General features: G+C 36.7%; 1 protein-coding gene across 37 annotated transcripts in view; it reads left to right on the plus strand.

Moving 5' to 3' along the window:
• The window catches only part of CSNK1G1 (casein kinase 1 gamma 1), a 189,430-nt gene that overhangs the window by 88,718 nt on the left and 76,702 nt on the right, over positions 1-24,010 (plus strand). For 34 of the 37 annotated variants that reach the window (XR_011425772.1, XR_011425775.1, XR_011425781.1 and 31 more), the window contains 2 exons: positions 8,611-8,651; positions 14,812-14,881. Coding sequence is in view for 22 of the 37 variants with exons in the window: in XM_070234745.1 (XP_070090846.1) it covers positions 8,611-8,651; positions 14,812-14,881 (111 nt within the window). In the remaining 15 variants the exon portion in view is untranslated. The remainder of the gene's footprint in view (positions 1-8,610; positions 8,652-14,811; positions 14,882-24,010) is intronic. The other 3 variants (XM_070234836.1, XM_070234821.1, XM_070234829.1) reach the window with 1 other exon arrangement.

Consider the following 24,010-nt stretch of genomic DNA (forward strand, 5'->3'; position numbering starts at 1 on the left):
GGATTTGATAAGTGTATTGACTTTACTCAAAAAGATAAGACTTGAACACACTGAAACCTGTATTTTAATTATTATTATTAACAGTATGGGCCTCTGATGTAGGAGGACTTATACTTTCTTATTTGTGGATCACTTCAGTGGAGACTGTTCACTTCCTCATCCGTTATATGGATATATCACATTTTGTTTATCCATTCATCAGGTGATGAGCATTCTGGTTGTTTCTATATCTGAATACTCTATGACCCAGAAATTCCACTCTGGGTATGTGCCCAAGAAAATGCATATAAATGTGCACCAAAGAATGTGTTCAAGAATTTTTGTAGCAGAACATCTAAGTCATTATGCAGACTAATAAACATGAACTAGAGAGAACTGGGAACTACCCCCCCCCACCCCGATTAAAAGAAAAAAAAGGCATGAACTACTAATATATGCAACAAAATGGATGAATCTCAGACATAACAAAAGAAGCCAGACATGAAAGAGTGGTTATTGTATAATTCCATCCATTTATGTTCAAAATAGGCAAAACTAATTTCTTGCAATTGGAGTCAAAACAGATTACTTTGGATGGTGGTAGATGAGGATTGTTGATTGGGAAGAGGCACAAAAAGCCTACCGGAGTGCTGAAAGTGTTCTCTCCCAGATGATTCCATGGGAATATGTATGGATATGTAAAAATTCACTGAGCTGTACATTTAACATTTGTGCACTTCCCTTCATGTGTTATACCTCAATAAAAAAGAAAAATAAATGTAAAAAGAATTTGTAAGGCATATCATCTGTACAAGAGAATTAAAATTTGCTTTTAGATGTTATCAGTCAGTGACCTTCACACAGCTTTCCAGTGTTCCTCAGGAACAGCAGCTTCACCATCACTGGCTCTAAACAAACCTGAAAATGTATGTGCCACACTCTTTAGGAAATTGTGCAGTTAATAAACAATAAAGCAAGACTAAAAAAAAGAAGAAACTAAGTTAACATTGCTCCTGTTAACATTACTACTTTCATTAAGACGAGAAATACAGGGATACAGGTCGTAGGTGTATCACTGGGATCTGTGAAGCTTCCAGATACTGTGGCTTCTCCAATTTGTACATTAGTTGAGTGCCTAATTTTACATATAAATATTCATCTACTTCTGCTACAACTTCATTAATAACATCTGTATTTCCTCTTAAAACTTGCATTATTATCTAGAATGGAGGTCTATATTCTTCTTGGTAGGAAAATATTAGACTGTTTATGCCTGATGATCTAGTTTATGTCATTGACAATCCATGGTTTTAATTTTTCTAGAATCAGTTGCTTTACCTTGATCTCTGTTCATTATTATGTTTTTTCACTTTCAACCCTTTTACCGAAAGGCTATTTGGACTTTTCTTCCTGAATGGCTGGAATGTCTCATTGGTACTATAACCTTCTCCATGTCCGTGGGTCTCCATTTGGTCTTTTAATTTTCCACATTTATGTTGCAGAGGTCTTCAAATAGCAAGTAATCCATCTGTTCTGAGAGAATACTTCAAATCTAGTAAGAGATCCATAATGAAATATTTACTGAGGAAATAATATAACATCTCTGGTTTGCTTCAAAATTTTCGTTATTGAAATTCGGTGAGGTTACATGGAGAAATCAGTATATAACTTTGAAATTGTGCATAATATTGAAAAAAATAAAAATACTTCGGTATTTTTCTTCTGCAGAGTATCATGCTTTTGGGAGTGATTCATTCTAGTTTTTTTTCTCACCACTATAATGTAGAAAGTTTTACACATTTGCTTAACAAAGCATAGGCCTCTGTAAGTACTTCACAGTCTCACCCTCTTGAAATGGGGTATAGATCTGTTTTTGACTCTATTTATAAATGACGTTCCCTACCCCCTTTTACCTCACTCTACTCATCCTCACTCCAGACTTTCAGCTGCTAAAAAAGTTCTCATTTTTCTTGCCAACAGATTGATCAGAATATCATGTTTAATAGTTTGGGAAAGTCGTAGAAACTAGTCCAATCACTGACCTAAGCTTTTCATCTCAAAGTGAAATAATTGAAACTGTTTTTCCAGAAGGTTTTTATTGATGGCTTTTATTTTTTTTCTACTATAACTCAAACTAAAAAGTAAATATTATATTGTGATCCAGTACATACACAATTTAACATGTGTGTGTCTGAAGCAAAAGTTCCGTGAAATAATAATCCTTACTAAATGTGATGTACTCTCTTTTTTATTTTATACTGTTTTTCTTTGAATAATGTGTTGGTCAGGACCCACTGAATTTATTTAATTTCACACTCCACGAATGGATCATGTCCTGTAGTTTAGAAAACAGTTTAGCATTGTCTAAAGCAGACATGTTTTAGCATGTTAATAGTATACATACTCTATACCATTTCCAGTGGTGTTAAACAAGGCTGAAAAAGATCTTTTTATAATAAACTACTTTCTGATTTTTTTTTTAAGATTTTATTTTTCCTTTTTCTTCCCAAAGCCCCCTGGTACATAGTTGTATATTTTTAGTTGTGGGTCCTTCTAGTTGTGGCATGTGGGACGCCACCTCAGCATGGCCTGACAAGCGGTGCCATGTCCGCCCCCAGGATCCGAACCGCGAAACCCTGAGCCGCTGCAGCAGGGCGCACAAACTTAACCACTCAGCCATGGGACCGGCCCCTACTTTCTGATTTTGATAAGTAATCCCTTCAGAAAACTTGGCACGAGAAGAAATCATCCTTGCTATTAACTGCTAACTGTTTTGGAAATGTTTCTGCATAGTATACTAATATACTAGTAGAATTAAGTTAGTGAAAATGAAAAAGACCTCTGGCTTTTTTCTTTAAAGTTGTAGCGCCATTTATTATCTTTACCCCTAATCATACTGCCCACTTAAAGAGATGCTCTCTGGATGGTGGAGGCAATAGGCCAACCTGTCCTCTTTGCCCTAAATAAACATGGTAAGCAATCTGAGTTACATAAAAGTGGTTTCTTGTTTTAACTATTAATTGCCTTAAGTTCATTTGGCTGGATTTTTTGGTTTTTTACAAATTCTAGATAGTAATTGATAAATGTACTACTTTCACTTTAGGGCAAGAAGTTGTGATAACTGGAGATCTAACTAAACTGGGAACCCGAGGCTGTATGTTCCTTAATCAGTGTGACTCTGAGAACCGAGACCTGCTGGTTCTTTGAAATAGTGCTGTGTCTGGTGAAGCTTACAGTAAATGATGTCTGTAGGTGACTTACTGAAACAGGAAGTCTTATGCAGTAGGTTTTATGGGCAGCATCACATCCAGGACTGCTGCTTTAAAAGGGCTGAGTTTAGATGTAAAGCTCCGAAAATGACTATGTAATGCAGTTTCTTTTCCATTAACAATAAAAGAACCCATCGACAGGAAGTGAGCTTGGGATGCATTGTGGATTTTGTGCAACAGATACTAATAAAAGCTTTGAGTGCTTGGGATTGTGCCATCTCATCGATGGTATTTTTTTGTCTGTTAAACTGCCTGCCTTTCTCACAGTTATTGATCTTTTTTTTTGAAGCTGAAGCAGTTAATTCATTTTAAATGGGCAGGATTTTAACCCTCTATCTTTGTAGTTAAATTCTTCCAGAGCAAAATTTTTGAGTACTGTATATCTCTGAGGATAGTGGTTGAGTGATTATCTAGCCTTCCACATGGCTGCGTTTTGTGTTGGCCTCTTCAGTCTTAATGATGCCCCCTGGCAAAGGAACTCATTTGAGTGATGCTTAGCTCAAGAGAATTATCCCGTCATCTCCAGTGCCTCTTAGGAATAAGGATAATTGCTCTGTAAGAGAGTGACATGTGTTCAGTTCTTTGGTGCCCCCAGAGAAAGTAAGCAAACGTAAGCAAACATAAGCAAGCTAGCATTTTGTGATGAATCAACCATCGTGTTTGGTGTTACATAGGCTGTCTGATTTATTATACTTCTGCAGTTATATTCTTTTATACAGATATGAAAATTGAAGGTGGGAGGCATTTCATAGTTTGTTACTTTTAGGTTTAGTGAGAAGTTGGAGGAAGGCATCATAGTAAAGTGGAATGATCATTGCCTACTCTCCTGATTTTCTTTATGTTCTTCACTAATTAAGAGCATCATTTTTATCCTTCTCTTTTCCTTATCCCTCCTGTTCACATGTAATCTAAAGGTTGTTAATTTTTTCCTTGAAATGCCTTAATTATAAATTCTATTTTTTAAGTCGTTTTCTTCCAGGAATTGTTGCCTCATACCTGCAGTAATAATAGAAATAATAAAAATTAATTTGTTTAGCACCTTGCAGTTTAACCAAGTACTTTCACATATTCTTACTCATGTAATCCTCATAACCACACTGTATGTGGTAGATGTTATTCTTTAAATGTTATGCTATAGAAACTTCCTATTCGTCTTCTTTCTAGGTATTCTCTCTTTTATTTTATACATTGGGGCCAGGTTAATATTTTTAAAATACAACTTTCATCATTATGCTTTGTCTTTTAGCACAAGACCTTTGGTTGTTTCACAGCAATATGAATAATGAAGTCAAAACTCCTGTATTTGCGTTTAGGATTCTACCCTTCTTTTTTAATTGCCCTAGAACTTTTTCAGAAGAACTTTCTCTATATATCTAGTCAGTTTGGTTCACTTCAGCAAGTACTGGTATCTGTTCTATATTGAATACTATGTTTGTTGCTAGAGATAAAAAGATGAGGTAAACATTCTTCTTGTTCTCAGCAAATTCACTGTCCACTGGAGGTAAATAAGATTTAGGCATAGCTAATTATAACGTATGTGGAAGATCATGGAACTGGATGCTTCCTCAGTTTTATAAAGTCTATTTAGAAAAGGAGATTTTTTTAAATACATAAAACCACAAATAAGCCCAAAAAATGGGAGATAAGATGAAAACAGATGAGGAATACTGACACAGTTTTGGATTCTGGAAGGCAGACACTTAGGTGGTAACTGACTTAAGAGTCCAGAGAAAGCTGAGTGACTGAAAGGATAGGCCAGTTTGTTACAAAAAAGGCACTAGATAGGCTTGAGAATTGGAGACATGAGGACCTTCAGAAAGTTGGGATGCAGAAGGAAGTAAACACAGGAAGCTTAGTCACAAGTCTATATAGGAAGCAGTTAAGTTGGTAAGTCCTCTCCCTCCCTAGCGTCACCTGGCACCTGCACTTTCCCAGCATCACAGGAGATGGAAGCTTCACACTTGTGAAAGTGAACTGCACTGTGAAAACTGGGCTACCTGGCTGAGCACAGGGAAAATGAGAAAAAGGTTACCCATTGATTGGTGAGATCACCCAGAGTCTAGAAGCAGCACATCCCTAAGTGCCTGGGATTTCTTTAGCTCTTAATTTTTTCTTCAAAAGAAATCTGTGCACAATTTCTATAATATAGCAAGTTTGTTTTACTATAAAGAAGATTTTCCCCCAAATCTTGAAAGGAAAGTGAGGATCAAGGAAAGGTGTGTCTTATTTGTCCTGTAGCTTATGCCCTAGTACACCTCAGTGTACCCTTAGTTGTGCATATCTCAGAGTAAGAGGCTGGCATTCAGCGTTGTTCACACCCTGTCCCTGTTGGATCTTTCTGGCTTGGCTACTCACCATTTCTTCCCATGTACTTTGTGTTCTGTTCATATTGGTCCACTCACAGTATATCAAGTTCTGGACATTTTCTATCATGTCTCCACCTCACTATTCAACTTAGTATTTTTAATAAGAAATGCCCATTATTCTGTCCTCTCTTTGTCCTTCAAGGCTCATCTCAAGTGCCGCTTGTGCCCAAATGCTTTACCCTCCCTCATCCAAACTCCTCTACTGAATTGTTCATATTACTTTGTTAACACTCATCACACGTGGCTTATTTAACACACTTTTGAGCTACCATGTGCAGGGCCCTGTGCGAGGAGCTAGCATACAGTCTCTGAAGGATGAGACCTGAATGTTACTCATCTTAGATATCTGATATCTGAGTATGATGGATATTGAATATTAAAATGCTTCCCCTACCTCTGGTGTCTTATTTTTCTAGTTAATCTTTTATACTTCCTCACAAATGATTATTCAGAATCACAGATCTGATCATGTCAGTACCCTACGCAAAAACCTTTCATTTTAAACTTTAAGATGCCCTTGAGGACTCTCCTAATGTGGACTGAGCCTTACTCTTCTAGTTTCTTTTGCTGCCCTCACTACTCCTTGCACATCCCTACCCCTTCCTTCCTGATCCTCATGATGCGTGGTCCACCTACTCCCAGACTATCCACCATCTCAGCCTATACTATCTACTTTCTTATTTTCTGTTTGTTTGCTCATACAGTTTCTTCTCTCTGAAATGACTTTCCCTCCTCTTCAGCTATTAAAATCCTACTCGTTTTTTAAGGCTCTGGGGGGAAAAGCAGAATGGAAGAAAGAAAGACAAGAATTTCCTTCTTGAAACTACTGTAATTGCCTTCTCTCTTTTCTTGCTCACAGATCAGAATTCAGGTTTATTACTCTGCTTATACGTACACCAGCATCTCACTTCACTTTAAATGTTACATCTATTAAATTGAAGATCTGTTACTTTAAGCATATACTTCAAATATTAAGTCTTGTAACAGTGAAGGCATGCTGTACTGTGAATGAATAAGGGGTGAATTTTGGTCTCTACCCCCCTGTAATTCTTATTGATAAAATGGAGTACAGAGCGGGGAAGAATGTCCAGTTCAGGAAGACCCCCTAAACACACTTAAAGTTTTAAACTTGACTATTTTCCTCTAAGTGGTACTAAATTCTTAGGGTCAGCCCTCTGCTAAAATTGGTTTTAGGTCACAGTATCAGTACTTATACAGTGCCAGGAAGGGCTCCCCTGAAAAATCTTCATGCAACATCATTTCTGGTGTGGAAGTCTGTGGCCAAATTGGAATTTTAATCTGCCTGGGAATTGGTTGTTACCACCTATCTATTTTTCTCCCAGTTATTAATATCCTTTTCACAATTTCATCAAATATACTTAAAAAAATTTTTTTTGGTGGGAACATTAATCAGAAACACAAACTAACTTTTAGAAGCAGAATGCAATTTATCTATGTAGAAAAATGCCTATTTTCTGCCTTTTTTTCTTTTAAAAAAGAAGTTCATCTTATAATGGTTTCTTACTTATTTATCTGGTAACCTGTGAGTCCTCTTTATTATGTAATTTGCAGACAAAAGTTATGCCTAAATTAGTATAGTGTTTGACACATAGAGGTTCTTGTTAACCTGATAGTAGTAGTAAAAGTGTAATGGTGTAGTTCCCAAAAGGCCATCTGTTGTCTACAGCTTGGTAAAATAAAAGCTTATATTGCAGGCAACTTTTTATTTCCACAATGAAGGGGTTTTTAAAATTATTATTATAAAAACAATGTATATTATATAAAAATCAGAAAATACTAAGAAACAATCATTTTAATACCTTAATATACATCTTCCTATATCCTTTTCCATGCATATATATTCAGCTATGTACATATGTGTGTGTATATATTTATGTATATAAATAAATATAACATTTACCTCTATCTAGTATTTAAAAAGGAGTCACACTGTATATACCAGTACCTTTTAATCAGTCAAGGTTTTAGGTGTCCAAGATGTGTGGAACATGGTCTTAAGCACCATAGAGCATTGAGAGAACTATTAAATAAAATCTCTACCCTCAAGATATTTATAGTCAAGCTGATTAAGATAGGACAAATATGTAAGAAGCAATGTGAAGTCCAGTGCAGTGGCTAAACTATATGATATGTACTAAACACTCAGGAGGAATTAAAATTAGCCTTTAAGACTCAATGGGGGAGGGGTGGTGAAGGTAGCTAAGTACCTGGCATATGGTAGGAGCTCACTAAGTGATAGTTGTTGCTCTCGCCCTCAAACTCCAAGCTTTTACTCTGATGTCTAGGAGAATATTGATTCCATTTGTACAAGTGGAGAAGTTGAGAGGAAAAACCATCACTATTTCAGGAAGAACTTTGAGATGTTTAAGTGTTGTCCAGGTGGAAAGCTGTTTCCTGCATAGTGAAAGATACAGAGCGAGAGTTCTGGTGAAGAATGAAAACAGCTTTGAGTCATATTTACAGACAGTAGATGAGTTTTCCAAGAGGAGAGTAGAGCAGTAATTGGTTTTATCTCACACTGTCCTCTATGCCAGCTAAAGTTGAAACTGAATACCATGACAAAAAATATAAAATCCCCATTTGTTAGTGAATTTGAAAAATGAGGGTTTGTGTTTATTGTGCCAAGAGTTAAAATCTCTGTATCTTTGAAATTCTGGCATTTCTTCTTGGTTTGCCTCATGGCTTAAGAGTTTGAAATATTAAATAACAAAACCGTGTGTGTGAGAGAAAGAGATTTTTCTTTTTTTAACAAAAATGCTCACATCTAATTTAAATTTCCAAATTCTCAAGCTGTTTTTGTTCTTGTCTTGCTGGGTCTCATTATCTGTGTTCAGCTTCTCACTTATAAATCATGTTTCATATATGTGAACAGCATTGGGAATGTGACCTTTCTCATGACCCTGTAAGCTAAGATTTTGTTTTGCATTTCCCAGAATAAATGTCACTAAAACATATACATTCTGCTTTTCCCCTAGGTAAAAATCTCTACACCAATGAATATGTAGCTATCAAACTGGTGAGTAGAATCTGTATTTGTGGTAATTATGTTTTGGTGCTCTCAACCCTCACATATCTTTTTATAGGACATAGTTGTAAGCATTCACAAAAATACTTATGTTGTTCTTTTCCCTTACATATGATCCCACATAGTCATTTTCCTTCAACTATAGTATTACAGTGGTGAATCACTGTAATACTATATAATACAATATAGTCAGACGATGCTAACTATAGTATTAACAAGGATGAATCAAAGAATAATTTAAAAATAGCTAGACGAAAAAAAATCACTGTAAGACTAGTAATTTGTGTGAAACTTGTACCTTTCACAGTGCTGTATTAAAAGATAAAATCATTTGAAAGTTTTATTATTTTTTTCTTGAACGTGACTGATCCATTTTTAAAATGTAAGGTATTTATTAATATACGTAGGAGTAGAGAACCAAATCTGATCATCTAATCATTGCCTTAAAAAGCTGTCAAACACACCATGTGGTCAAATTTGAAGCAGAGTTCAATTGGTTATGTCAGTACTAGTCTTATGAATAACTAAACTAGTCGTTGAATATAGCATCCTGGGGCCGGCCCCCTGTCTCAGTGGTTAAGTTCTCATGTTCTGCTTTGGCAGCCCTGGGTTTCGCCGGTTCGGATCCTAGGTGTGGACATGGCGCCACTAATCAGGCCATGTTGAGGCAGTGTCCCACGTGCCACAACTAGAAGGACCCACAACTAAAAAAAAATATATATATATATATATATATATATGCACAACTGTGTACTAGGGAGCTTTGGGGAGAATAAGGAAAAATAAAATCTTAAAAAAAATTTTTTTTAAAATATTTTTAAAAATATTTATATATTTTTTAAATATTTTTGAGGATTAATAATTTTAGAAGAAACGGTTCTTTATCTTATATTTAAAAGTGATACAAAACTATTTCTGGTCATATGAAATGTTTCATAAGGCTAGTTTTTATGAAACTGTAAATGTTTGTCCTCCTAGTAAATCCTAGTAAGTTTCCCAGAATTTCCAGGTAGTTTGGGGGCCTTATAATTGGAAGGCAGAGGAGTTAATGTTTGAAGGAAGGATCTTGTTATAATTGAATGCTGTTCTTTTCTAATAAATTGTACTTACCACATCCACACCTGCTCTGTGGTTGGTCGCTTCCTCTCATTCAGCTTGTCAGTTTATAAAGGGGTTAGGGTTGTCTGGTGAAGAACTGACAGTTATCAGATTCGTTTTTCTACAAAGAAGTTGACAGGGAGCAAGACTTACAGAAGGTAGTTGCTAGGGAACAAGTATTTTCTTCTGTCTGTTGACTTGGAACTCTTGATGGAGAAATGGGAGCAGGAAGAGAGGTAATGCATGTTAACAATGCAGGCCAAATGTTTTCTCTGAATATCAAAGGATTAACCTTATCTTTTTACTTAGAGGAATTTATTCTGTAAAAGTGTTCTTTAGCTCATCTCCTTTTTAACTTTTTCTCTTTTACTACTTTGGTGAGTTGAAATCATTTTGATTCTTCAGGACTAGTAACAGTAAGAAGAAGCCCCTAAAATACTTTATTTGTTATTGTCGCTTTATTAATCAAGACTTCTTTTGAGGGTTTCTGTTAGGGGCAATTCTGTCTGTCTAGATTTCTGCTTCCAAGTTTATACTAGTCAACATATTTACATAACCTTGCATAACATATTGTTGTATTGAATGACCATTGCATTTCACTTACATTTTATTAAACTTTTATTCTACTTTATATAGCTGAGTTAAAGCTAAAAATAGACTTCGTATCATCTAGTATGGTGTGTCTCAGTACCTCATTTCTCTTTCAAATAAATCTTAGATAAAGGCTTTTTGTAGGGTGACAGTCTTATCTGTGAGCCTCCTCTCTTGCTGTTGGGCTGTATTCTTTGTGGCAGTATCTGAGCTCTTTTCATTATAACGGTAAAATTTGCCTTAAGCATTACAGTCCTACAAGTTAGCAGTAATGCTGTCTGTTCAGGATTTCAGGCAGGCCTATGTATTCCAGAATAACTGTGACTCTGGCAAATAACCAGCTCTCTATGGAAATGTAATCAGCATCTGACACAGAAATATAGGGAAGCCCTGCTCGTACTGTTTCAGTTTTACTTTGTTTGGATCTTCATTGTGGGCTCTTGTTTCTTGGATTTCTAGGAACCTTTTTTAAAAATCATAGATAATGTGAACAGAATGTCATGAGCCCTTCCTTTACCTCTATCACCAAGATTTCTAGAGTTCTTTTTAGCAGAGGTTTTCTAACAATTGTAAAAAAAATAAAATAAATTCTGTCCATGCTGCTAATCTTGCTGCCTTCCACAAGCTGTAGACTGAGTGTTTGCAATGTCCTTTATCCTCAGTGCTTCCAGAAGAGCACCTTGAAGTTCCACTTGGCTGAACAGGCTACAACAATGTGCTGAAGGGGGTTGGCTGAGGGGTGTAAGTCCTTCCGTCTGCAGTGAAAAGCCCCTCCTATCTGAATATGTGTGATGTGTACATGCACTTTCAGCCCTGTAACTCTACAGAGTTTTGCTCTTTTTATTTGCTTAGTTACCTAAGATCAGATTGAATATTTCCTATTAAGATTTCTGGTATGAAGTTTGAGAGTATTATGTTTGAAGAAAGGTCTGTGGTTTTTTAATTCATTGCCCCTTGTGGTTTGTCAGAATCCAAAGGCTGTTACTCCAGAAAGAACACTCCTCTTTCTAGTGTTTAGATCAACCTCTGGTTCCATGTTGATTTGTCAACAATGTTTATGTTTGGTTCCTTGTGAATTATTAGTGATTTTGCTAAAGGACAAAGCCTATAATTGACTGCTTTGACGGTGATATAATAGTACATCTAGAACCAAATGAAGAGTCTCAGGAGCCCTCTGTATCTGAAGAGATTAATGAATAAGGAAGTGACTCTACAGTATAATTAGTATGTACTTTTATTTTGGACTGCAAAAATCTTGAGAAACTTGAAGTTCAGCTCTGATGATTACTGATTTTACAGTCAAAGAAGGACATGAGTTCTTTCATAGAACTCCTTACAGATATGAAATATTCCAGTCTGCCTGAGTTGATTTAGATATAACCTTCCTAGAAGCAGAGGGATAGACTAGATAACTTCAAGGAAACTTCTCAATTCTGTGACTTATGTATTCTATATCTTAAGAAAAACACAGAAAACTTGAACTGGGTTCAGGAAGAGCCTTCAAAGATGATCAAACAGTTAAAAAATAGGACCAATGAGGAAAGGGTAAAGGAATTGAAATTACTTCTTCTGAATAAAGAATGTCTAAGAAATGATTGAATAGTTTTGTTTTTTGAAGATAGCTTTTATGGTATTCACAAGTTATTGAGGAGCAATTTTATCTTGTTATTGAGGATATAAGAGAAATAGGCTCAAGTTTCAGTAGTGGAGATTTAAATTGCATATAAAGACCTTCAAAACCATGAAATTTGTTAAACGCCAGCATGAATTATCAAAAAGCTATAGAATCTCCTTCCTTTGAGCCTATCTTAAAAATAGAACAAGTGGACTGGCCTGGTGGTGCAGTAGTTAAGTGCGCACGTTCTGCTTCTCGGCAGCTCAGGGTTCGCCGGTTTGGATCCCGGGTGTGGACCTGGCACTGCTTGGCATGCCATGTTGTGGTAGGCATCCCACATATAGAGTAGAGGAAGATGGGCACGGATGTTAGCTCAGGGCCAGGCTTCCTCAGCATAAAGAGGAGAACTGGCTGTAGTTAGCTCAGGGCTAATCTTCCTCCAAAAAAAAAAAAAAAAGAACAAGTAACCATTCAATGGGGGAAGGACTATCTTTTCAACAAATGGTGTTGGGAAAACTGGATATCCACCTGCGATGAAGTTGGACCTTACCTTACATCATATACAAAAATTAACTCAAAATGGGTCAAAGACCTAAACATAAGAGCTGAAACTATAAATCTCTTACAAGAAAATTTAGGGGAAAAGCTTCATGACATTGAATTTGGCAGTGATTTTTTGGATATGACATGAAAAGCACAGGAAAGAAAAGAAAGATAGGTAAGTTGAATTTTATCAACATTAAAAACTTTTGTGCACCACAGGACTCTGAACAGAATGAAAAGGCAACCCATGGAATGGGAGAAAATATTTGAAAATTATATATCTGATAAGGAATTGATACTTAGAATTTACCATTTTAACAGTTAAGTGTATAGTTCAGTGGCATTAAGTACATTGACGTTGTTGTGCAACCATCGCTACCTGCCATCTCCAGAACTTTTTCATATTCCTCAACTGAAATTCTGTACCCATTTCCTCCTCCCCCTAGCCCTTGGCAGCCACTGTTCAACTTTCTGTCTCTGAATTTGACTACCCTAGGTACCTCATCTAAGTGGAGTCATGCAGTATTTGTCCTTTTGTGTCTGGCTTATTTTGCTTAGCATAGTGGTCTCAACATTCATCTATGTTGCAGCATGTGTCAGAATGTCTTTCCTTTTTACAACTGAATAATACTCCATGTATGTGAGAAACAAAATGTAACTACATTTTTTTCTTTTTTAAGATTGGCACCTGAGCTAACAACTCTTGCCAATCTTCTTTTTTATTGTTTCCTGCTTTTTCTCCCCAAATCCCCCCAGTACATAGTTGTATATTTTAGTTGTGGGTCCTTCTGGTTATGCCATGTGGGATGCCGCCTCAGCATGGCCCGATGAGCAGTGCCATGTCCACGCCCAGGATCCAAATTGGTCAAACATGGGGCAGCTAAAGTGGAGCGTGCGAACTTAACCACTTGGCCATGGGGCCGGCCCCTGTAACTCTACATTTTGTTTATCCATTCATTTGTTGATAGATACTTAGGTTGCTTCCAGCTTTTGACCATTGTGAATAATGATACTATGAACATGGGATACAAATATCAATTTGAGTCACTGCTTTCAGTTCTTCTGGGTACATATACAGAAGTGGAATTGCTGGATCACATGGTAATTCTATGTTTAATTTTTTTAGAAATTGCCATACTGTTTTCCACAGTAGCTGCACCATTTTACACTCCCACCAGTAATGCACAAGGGTTCCAATTTCTCCACATGCTCATCAACACTTATTGTCTGTGCTTTTGATAACAGCCATCCTGCTGAGCATGCAGATGTACCTTTTAGGGTAATGTTTGATTTTCTTGTTAACTAGTTGCTTAGTATAGCTGTCAGTTCAGAATAAATAACCAGCTAATACTTGATGTTTGATGTTTGGTGTAGGGCAAAGTGTGGTAGTTTGGCTGCTGTATCTCTGGGGTCTTTAGAAAACTCTATTTTTGAAAAATTGAACACCATATTGATTAAAGTTACATATTTTAATTGCACTTACAATCTTTAATTCTTTTAAGTGTAAAAATGAATATGCATAAGAATGTTCCTACAGCATTACTCATAATATTGAAAACTGAAAACAGTCCAAATGTCCAAAAATTGTGGTGTGTATGTGTACAGACATACAGGGGAATGCTACAGCCATTAAAAACAATATACAGCTATACTCATTGCCATGGAAAGGTGTTATCATCACGCTGTTGAATTTAAAGGCAAATTACAAAACAGTAAATAAAGTATGATCTATTTATTTAAAATATATTTTTGAGTCTATATTATATAGAAATATATGTATAAATAAATATTTGGAAGGACATTCACCAAAATATTAATATTGATTCTCTTTAAAATGATAGAATCTCAGATTATTTTTACTTTCTTCCTAGTTTTTATACATTTTAAATTTTCTTTCTGAGCATGAATTATTTTTCTAAAAATAATAAAACTGTTTACCACCCAAAATTCCAAATAAAACAAGCAGGAAATACATGCTGGTATATAATTAAAAGGTTTGGCATCTGATTTCCTAGTAGGAGAATACATTTCAGGAGAATACTTCATGGTGAGGACGCTATTCTTGAATGATAGCTCATACAGAGTATTTTTATTTAAATATCCATGGAAGGGATTGTATGTAATTCAGCTTCATCCTCCCCAGGCTGTGCTTTCAAAGAGAAATTGTGGTAAGAAAATGTTATCATATATGGATATCATCTCTAAAATATTAAGTGGTCTTAGCCCTGGTTTACTCTGAAAACCTAGGAATGGAAGAATCCTATTTATCTACATCTGATCATAATTTCTCTTCTTGGGTTTCAGGAACCAATAAAATCACGTGCTCCACAGCTTCATTTAGAGTACCGGTTTTATAAACAGCTTGGCAGTACAGGTAAGTCAATCTCTTCTCTCCATTTACTTAGAATATAGCTTAGCTGAAAGCCCAAAAATATGCAAATTGTCTTGTCTACTTTACCATTTTTACCACACCATGTATTTCCCCTGCTTGCTGGATAGGTAAATAAACATAGCCAACCAAAAAGCTCCTTGCTCTCTGGCTCCTGGAGGGACAGTTGAGTTGATTAGGGATCTGTGAGGCCATGACTGTGCCCACTGACCAACCTTTGAATGCTTTCACCCCCCTGAAGTACACATGGTATGGAGTTTTGTTTTTTGGTAGTTTATTCATTCTCTTTCAATTTCTTTATGTATACTAAAAGAAAAGAGATGGGGTTGGTAATTTGCAAGCTTTATTTTAACCACATTGAGACTATATATCTGTTTTAAAGACATACTAAAATATACATGCTGAAATATATAACACTGTCATTTTATCTGTTGTTCTCTTTAATTTGGAAGCTCTGTCTGTATAATTGTAATAACCTTGACCTTTGAGAGTTTTTTTTTTTTTTTTTTTTTTTTTTTAAGATTTTATTTTTTCCTTTTTCTCCCCAAAGTCCCCCGGTACATAGTTGTGTATTCTTCGTTGTGGGTTCTTCTAGTTGTGGCATGTGGGACGCTGCCTCAGCGTGGTCTGATGAGCAGTGCCATGTCCGCGCCCAGGATTCGAACCAACGAAACACTGGGCCGCCTGCAGCGGAGCGCACGAACTTAACCACTCGGCCACGGGGCCAGCCCCAGACCTTTGAGAGTTTTTAAAAGTTGTTTATAATTTTTAAAAGCTTGCCTATTTTTTACTTTTCTAAAAGCTCTCATTTCTGAAATATCTTACTGGCTTCCAGAAAAATATCTTGATTAAGCAAATGTTACCAGCCCTAAGGAGGTTGTACCTATTACCTCTTGCAGAAGATGGAATCCTTCAATGCTAGTTTCATCATTTAACATTAGTAGACATTGTTCTGCTTTATGCCTTCTTCACTGTGACAGTTTTATGTGACTGACTGAAACATGGTTTCTATTTCAAGTACCACTATTGAAGGCACTATTGAAGGAATTTGACTTTCGTGTCCTAGAATATATAGAATTATGTAAGAGCCACTGGGTGTTACTCAAGTTGTTTTATACCCTGACTATGGCAATAATCAGCCATAGTCATAACCTAGGGAGGTCACGATGGGCATTTGTCCTTCACTGAATCTAGCATGACTTCTTGCTTGGAGTAGCCTCTTAGTGTATGTTTGTTCATTGATTGTGTCCTTAAATGTGGAGTGTTCCTGGTGTAGGATTTAAGATTGGCAACAGAGTTCACAGGATGTATTTATAACTTGAGGCTTGTCTTCCGGTAACTAAACTTTAAAGTTGGCTGTTATGTTGTTCCTGGTTTCACAAATTTCAGGGTAATAATTATCACAGATCACTTATGATAAACAGGTTTGTGCATGTCTCACAACTCGAAGGTACACATAAAAACATGCTAGATCCAGCCAAACTTAGATGTTTGAATGGGCCTGAGGAAAGTGACCAGGCCATTTTGCAGGATTTCCTCTGTAAGCCCTTCCAAATGCAGTCATGTGCTGCATAATGAGGTTTCTGTATAATAACGGGACACATATACGACAGTGGTCCCATAAGACCTTCGCGTAGCACAAGATGTGCAGGTAGAAGGCAGTGATATCGATGATTCTGACCCTGCGTAGGCCTAGGCCAATGTGTGTTTGTGTCTTAGTTTTTAACAAAAAAAGTTTAAAAAGTAAAAAAAATTTAAAGTTCAAAAAATAGAAGAAAGCTTTATAGAATAAGGATATAAAGAAAGAAAATATTTTCATACAGTTGTACAATACATTTGTGTTTTAAGTTGTGTTATTACAAGAGTCAAAGTTTAAAAAATTTTAAAGTTTATAAAGCGAAAAAGTCATGGTAAGCTAGGGTTAATTTGTTACTGAAGGAAGAAAAATATTTTTTTAATAAATTGAGTATAGCCTAAGTGTACAGTGTTTATGAGATCTGTGCCCTGGATCAGAACCTGTGAACCCCAAACCGCCGAAGCAGAGTGCACAAACTTAACCACTACGCCACCAGGCCAGCCCCAAATATTGACTGTTTTTTAACTGTTATTGCATATCTCCTCCCACTCCCCACAGTCTTATTGTGATAAGACTATAAGCTCCTGCACCTTGAGAGCAAGCCTTCTGCCACCTTCACCTGTGTGTCTCAGTTGTGTTCTCAATGCCCAACATAGTTTTTTCACATAGTAGGCACTTGGGAAGAAATTTGGTGATAGAAAGAAGTTAGGAAGAATTTATAACGTGATTTTTTTAGATTTTTGCCAAGCTATTAATAGAAATATTCCCTAGGGATGGCCAAAAAAGCAAATTTATTTTGAAAGTAGATCAGTTGACAAAAAAGTAGACAAGATTTCACTACGTCTCATTATAAAGGTGAGCGTGAACACTAGAGCTTGTTTCTAACTACAACATGAGCATTCTCTCCCTATTTTTCTAGAGTGAGTTCCCAGCTGCAAAAGTGACTTATCGCTAGTTAATGTTTGAGCAGCCAGAGCACATATGCCACTCTCTGCAGAACCAAGGTGATGTGCCATTGTAAATAAATAACCTTTCATGCCAAGGCACACAATGACCAAAATAATGCAATCATTGTTTTTGCTCACTAGTGCTGTATCTGTCATTATTCAGCACAGGCCAGTTATTTGCAAAATATTTGGTTATCATGACAAGGAATACTTAAAAAAATAAAAGCCCATTGTTACTTAGGTTTGTTCAAGGAATTAGTGCTTATAAAGTATAAATGGATGAAATTTTGATGGAGAAATGAGTGATTGTGAATTTAAAGAATAGTGCTATTGCTATTGTGACCAAAGCTTGAGACTTTAAATTCCTAAAAAAGGGACTTTTGTGGTAGCTCGGAACTATGACCATTTCTTCCATAAGTACCCAGGTCTTAATCATTACCTTGGGTTTTTGATGCCCATATTGCCCTGACCATATGATCTGGAAATTCATTCCATTTCTCTACTCATGTGGAGATAGAACAAAAATGGTAGCGCTGGATCATTGTGAACATGGTTTAAGTTGTAGCTCTTCCTGATTGTGCCTTCTTTTCCTTGTTCAATCTCTAACTCCTTCCCTTCCATCCCACTCTGTTCTCTGGTGGGCAGTCACACTTCAAGCTTTGTTTGCTGATTATAGCTTTGCCATCAAGAATTTCAAAACCTGATTACTTACTATGAGAGTTGAAATCTCCAGATAATCAAGGGGGACTTGAAGGCCTTAAAACTTGAGAATGAGGATCTTGATCTTCCTAATAACTATGATTTTTTTTTCGTTTATTGTAGAAACCAAATTATAAAATATTAAAGGATTTTCTTTTTCCTGAGGAAGATTCACCCTGAGCTAACGTCTGCTGCCAATCTTCTTGCTTTTTTTTTTTGTCCTTCAAGTAATTTTATTGGGCTTATAATAATGATTTATAACATTGTGTAATTTCGAGTGTACATTATTGTTTATCAATTCCTGAATACACTTTATCGTGTTTATCCCAGTAATCTAATTTTTATCCATCACTGTACATATGTGCCCTTTTGTCCCTTTTGCCCACCCCTCAACCCCTTTCCCCTCTGGTAACCACTAATGTGTTCTCTTTATCCATGTATTTTTTATCTTCCACATATGAGTAAAATCATGTAGTATTTATATTTCTCTCTTTGGCTTATTTCACTTAACGTCATACCCTCAAGATCCATCCATGTTGTTGCAAATCGGACAATTTTGTCTTTTTTTATGGCTGAGTAGTATTCCATTGTGTATATATATATACCACATCTTCTTTCTCCATTCATCAGTGGATGGGCACTTGGGTTGCTTCAACTTCTTGGCTATTGTGAATAATGCTGCAGTGAACATAGGGGTGCAAAAATCTCTGGATCATTGATTTCAAGTTCTTTGGATAAATACCCAGTAGTGGAATAGCTGGATAATATGGTATTTCTATTTTTAATCTTTTGAGAAATCTCCATACTGTTTTCCATAGTAGTTGCACCAGTTTGCATTCCCACCAGAAGTGTATGAGCGTTTCCCTTTTCTCTACATCCTCTCCATTTGTTGTTTTTTGTCTTGGTAATTATAGCCATTCTGACTGGTGTAAGGTGATATCACATTGTAGTTTTGAATTGCATTTCCCTAATAGTGATGTTGAACATCATTTCATGTGTCTGTTGGCCATCTGTATATCTTCCTTGGAAAAATGTCTGTTCATATCCTCTGCCCATTATTTGATCAGGTTTTGTTGTTGTTGTTGAGTTGCATGAGTTCTTTATATATTTTGGAGATCAACCCCTTGTCTGATAAATGATCTGCAAATATTTTTTCCCAACTGGTGGGTTGTCTTTCCATTTTGTTCCTGGTTTCCTTTGCTTACAGAAGGTTTTTAGTCTGATGTAGTCCCATTTGTTAACTTCTTCATCTGTTTCCCTTGCCCAAGTAGACATGGTATTTGGAAAGATGTTGCTAAGACCAATGTCAAAGCGTGTACTGCCTATGTTTTCTTCTAGGAGTTTTATGCTTTCAGGTCTTACCTTCAAGTCTTTAATCCATTTAGAGTTAATTTTTGTGTATGGTGCAAGATAATGGTCTACGTTCATTCTTTTGCATGTGGCTGTCCAGTTTTCCCAATGCCGTTTATTGAAGACTTTCCTTTCCTCATTGTATGTTCTTGGCTCCTTTGTCAAAGATTAGCTGTCCATAGATGTGTGTTTTTATTTCTGGCCTTTCAGTTCTCATCCATTGATCTGTTTGTCTGTTTTTGTGCCAGGACCATGCTGTTTTGATTACTGTAGCTTTGTAGTATGTTTTGAGTCAGGGATTTTGATGCCTCCAGCTTTGTTCTTTTTTTTCAGGATTGCTTTGGCTATCTGGAGTCTTTTGTTGTTCCATATAAATTTTAGGATTCTTTGTTCTATTTCTGTGAATGTCATTGGGATTCTGCTTGGGATTGCATTGAATCTGTAGATTGCTTTAGGTAATGTGGACATTTTAACTATGTTTATTCTTCCAACCCATAAATGTGGAATATCTTTCCATTTCTTTATGTCTTCTTCAATTTCTTTCAGTAATGTCTTATAGTATTCAGTGTATAGATCTTTCACCTGTTTGGTTAAGTTTATTCCTAGGCATTTTATTTTTGTTGTGGTTATAAATGAGATTATATTCTTGATTTCTCTTTCTGCTAGTTCATTGTTAGTGTACAGGAATGCAACTGATTTTTTAAAATTGGTTTTGTACCCTGAAACTTTGCTGTAGTTGTTGATTATTTCTAATAGTTTTCTGGTGGATTCTTCAGGGTTTTCTATATATAGTATCATGTCATATGCAAATAGCGAAAGTTTCACTTCTTCCTTTCCAATTTGGATTCCTTTTATTTCTTTTTCTTGCCTGATTGCTCTGGCCAACACCTTCGGTATTATGTTGAATAGGAGTGGCGAGAGTGGGCACCCTTGTCTTGTTCCTGTTCTCAGAGGGATGGCTTTCAGTTTTTCACCAAAAACTATGATGTTGGCTGTGGGTTTGTCATATATGGCCTTTATTATGTTGAGGTACTTTCCTTCTATACCCATTTTATTGAGAGTCTTTATCATAAATGAGTGTTGGATCTTGTCAAATACTTTCTCTGTATCTATTGAGATGGTCATGGGATTCTTACTCCTCATTTTGTTAATGTGATGTATCAAATTGATTGATTTGCACATGTTGAATCATCCCTGCATCCCTGGAATAAGTCCCTCTTGATCGTGGTGTGCAATCCTTTTAATGTACTGCTGTATTTGGTTTGCCTACATTTTGTGGAGGATTTTTGCATCTAAGTTCATCAGTGATACTGGGCTGTAGTTTTCCTTCGTTGTGTTGTTCTTGTCTGGTTTTGGTATCAGGGTAATGTTGACATCATGGAATGTGTTAGGAAGCATTCCATCATCTTCAATTTTTTGAAATAGTTTGAGAAGGATAGGTACTAAATCTTCTTTGAATGTTTGGTAGAATTCTCCAGACAAGCCATCTAGTCCTGGACTTTTGTTTTTTGGGAGGTTTTCAATTGCTGTTTCAATCTCTGTACTTGTGATTGGTCTGTTCAGATTGTCTGTTTATTCTTGATTCAGTTTTGGGAGGTTGTGTGAGTCTAGGAATTCATCCATTTCTTCTAGGTTATTGAATTTGTGGGCATATAGTTTTTTGTAGTATTCTCTTACAGTCCTTTGTGTTTCTGCAGTATCTGTTGTAATTTCTCCTCTTTCATTTCTGACTTTATTTCTTTGAGTTTTCTCTCTTTTTTTCTTGGTGAGTCTGGCTCAGGGCTTGTCAGTTTTGGTTGTCTTCCCAAAGAACCATCTCTTAGTTTCATTAATCCTTTCTTCTGTTTTTTTAGTCTCTATTTCATTTATTTCTGCTCAGATTTTTATTATTTCCTTCCTTCTGCTCACTTTGGGTTCTGTTCTTCTTTTTCTAGCTCTGTTAGGTGCATTTTAAGATTACTTATTTGATATTTTTCTTGCTTATGGAGGTGGGCCTTTATTGCTATGAATTTCCCTCTTATGACCACTTTTGCTGCATCACATAAGAATTGGTATGTTTTCATTTTCACTTGTCTCCGGGTATTTTTTAATTTCTACATTTTTATCCTCTAGAAGACTCATTCTTTCCTCCATAAGATCCATTCTATTTCCTAATGATTGTAGATTATTTTTTATTTCATTAATTGTATTTTTCATATCCAGAATTTCTGCTTGATTTTCTTTTTATAGTTTCAGGCTCTTTGGTGAAGAGATTAATTTTATTGCTGAGCTCCTTGAATTATCTTTCTGTGTTTTCTTGTAAGTCGTTGAGCTTCCTTATGACAGCTATTTTGAATTCTCTATCACTTAGGTTGTAAATTTCTTTGTCTTCAGGGTTGGTTTCTGGAGAATTGTCACTTTCCTTCTGGTCTGAATTGTTGCTGTAGTTTCTTATGGTATTTGACGAACTAATCTTTTGTCGGGGCATTTGTGGTAGTCTTAGGATGCAGATTCCACATGTTACTGCTAGGTGGAAGCAGGGGTGTAGTTTCTGGCCCCACCCCATCTGCTGGAGGCTGTGGGAGTACTATAGGGGCTTGTCCCAGCCCGGGGTGCCTTCAGGCACTTGTGTGAACTATGCTTGGCAGTGGGGCTTCCTCTCTGGGACCCAGGCTAGGGCCACTCCTTGGAGGCACAGGGGTATTGTGGGCTCTCCCTCCTCACCAGTAGAGTGATCACGAGCACAAGCTAAGGGTTACCACTGCCTCCTCCGATGGTCACCTTGGTGTGTGTTCCCACTTTCGAGGTGCTTGCACCAGGCTGGAAAGCATTCATGTGCATTCACAGTGCTACTGGGGGAGACCAGGGCATGCTCACCTATCTCTGCCACTTCCCAGGGGACCAGTCCATCCACCCTCAAGTGTATAGCTGCGTGTGTCTCTCAAGCATCCTGTTGTGCTGTGAGCTTCCTCCATTGGTCAGTGAATGTCCATTCAGTTGTAGTTCAAAAGGAGGAGAGACAAAGGGAATAGCTCATTTTGCCACGTTGCTGATGTCACCTCAGTCTTCCTCATTGTTTGCTTGAGGAAGATAGCCCTTAGCTAACATCTGTGCCAGTCTTCCTCTATTTTGTATGTGGTTTGCCATCACAGCATGGCTGATGAGTGGTGTGGGTCTCCACTCGTGATCCAAACACAGGCCACTGAAGTGGAGCATGCCAAACTTAACCACGACACCATGAGGCTAGCCCCATTACAGGATATTTTGAAAGGAAATGATGATCCATGCTCTTACCACCCTAACTCACCTACATTTCATTTGAATATTTTTCTCCTTTTTGTATGCAGACATATTTAATAGTTAATCTCAGTTCACATGCAACTGCATGTCTTCTTTCACTTAACATTTAACATTTGTCATGAGGCTGCAGAGTCTTCATGTTTCTAATCATTGTATAGTATCCTATCAGCTTCACAGACTATAATTTAGGCACACATTTTGTGTTGTTAGACATATAGATTTTTTTTATTTGAAGAAATCATTTCCCCTATTGATATTCTGGTACCTAGGTATTATAACCCAAAACTTTTCTTTCATATGTTCTCCCATTTACTCCCCATATGAATGATTGTGATTTTCATATGTTTAAAGAGCTAGTAAGTGGTAGATTAGGTTCATTCCAAATGATTCTAGAACAAAAATTATTGAAAGAAATTACAGGAAGATAAATTTTGGCTTTGTATAATAATTAGAACAGTATGAAAGTAATCTAAATGTCATCAGTATGGATCTAGCTAAATAAATGATGATAGATTTATACTATGGCATTAACTATCAAAAAGAAGGTGAAGGGGGCAACCCAGTGGCATATAGTGGTTAAGTTTGTGTGCTCTTCTTTGGTGGCCCAGAGTTTGGGAGATCAGATCCCAGGCTCAGACCTACACAATGCTCATTAAGCCATGCTGTGGTGGCGTCCCACAGACAAAAAAATGGAGGAGGAGCCATCCTGGTGGTGTAGCGGTTAAGTTCACGTGTTCCACTTCAGCAGCCCAGGGTTCACCTGTTCCGATCCTGGATGTGGACCTATGCACCACTTATCAAGCCATGCTGTGGCAGATGTCCCACATATAAAGTAGAGGAAGATGGGTAGGATGTTAGCTCAGGGCCAGTCTTCCTCAGCAAGGAGAGGAGGATTGGTGGTGTATGGCAGCTCAAGGCTAATATTCCTCAACAAAAAAAACGAAAGAAAGAAATGGAGGAAGATTGTCACAGAATGTTAGGTCAGGGCCAATCTTTCTCATACCCAAAAAAGAAAGTAGAGCCCTATGTACTAATATGGAAAGATGCCCCAATGTATTTTTAAGTGAAAAAGTTTGTAAAACAGTATAGCATGATTGTATTTGTGTAGTACAAAAAATACTTAAATAAAGATATGTCCTCGTAAGCATTAAAAAAATCTGCATGGGTATACAAAATATTTAATAATGCTTATCTTTGAAGCATAAGATTAGAAATGGGAAGCAGTGACACTCTAAAAGTTTTCACTTTATTTCTTTAATACTG

This window comes from Equus caballus, chromosome 1 (assembly GCF_041296265.1).
Source record: "Equus caballus isolate H_3958 breed thoroughbred chromosome 1, TB-T2T, whole genome shotgun sequence".
In the NCBI taxonomy this organism is placed as follows: Eukaryota; Metazoa; Chordata; class Mammalia; order Perissodactyla; family Equidae; genus Equus; species Equus caballus.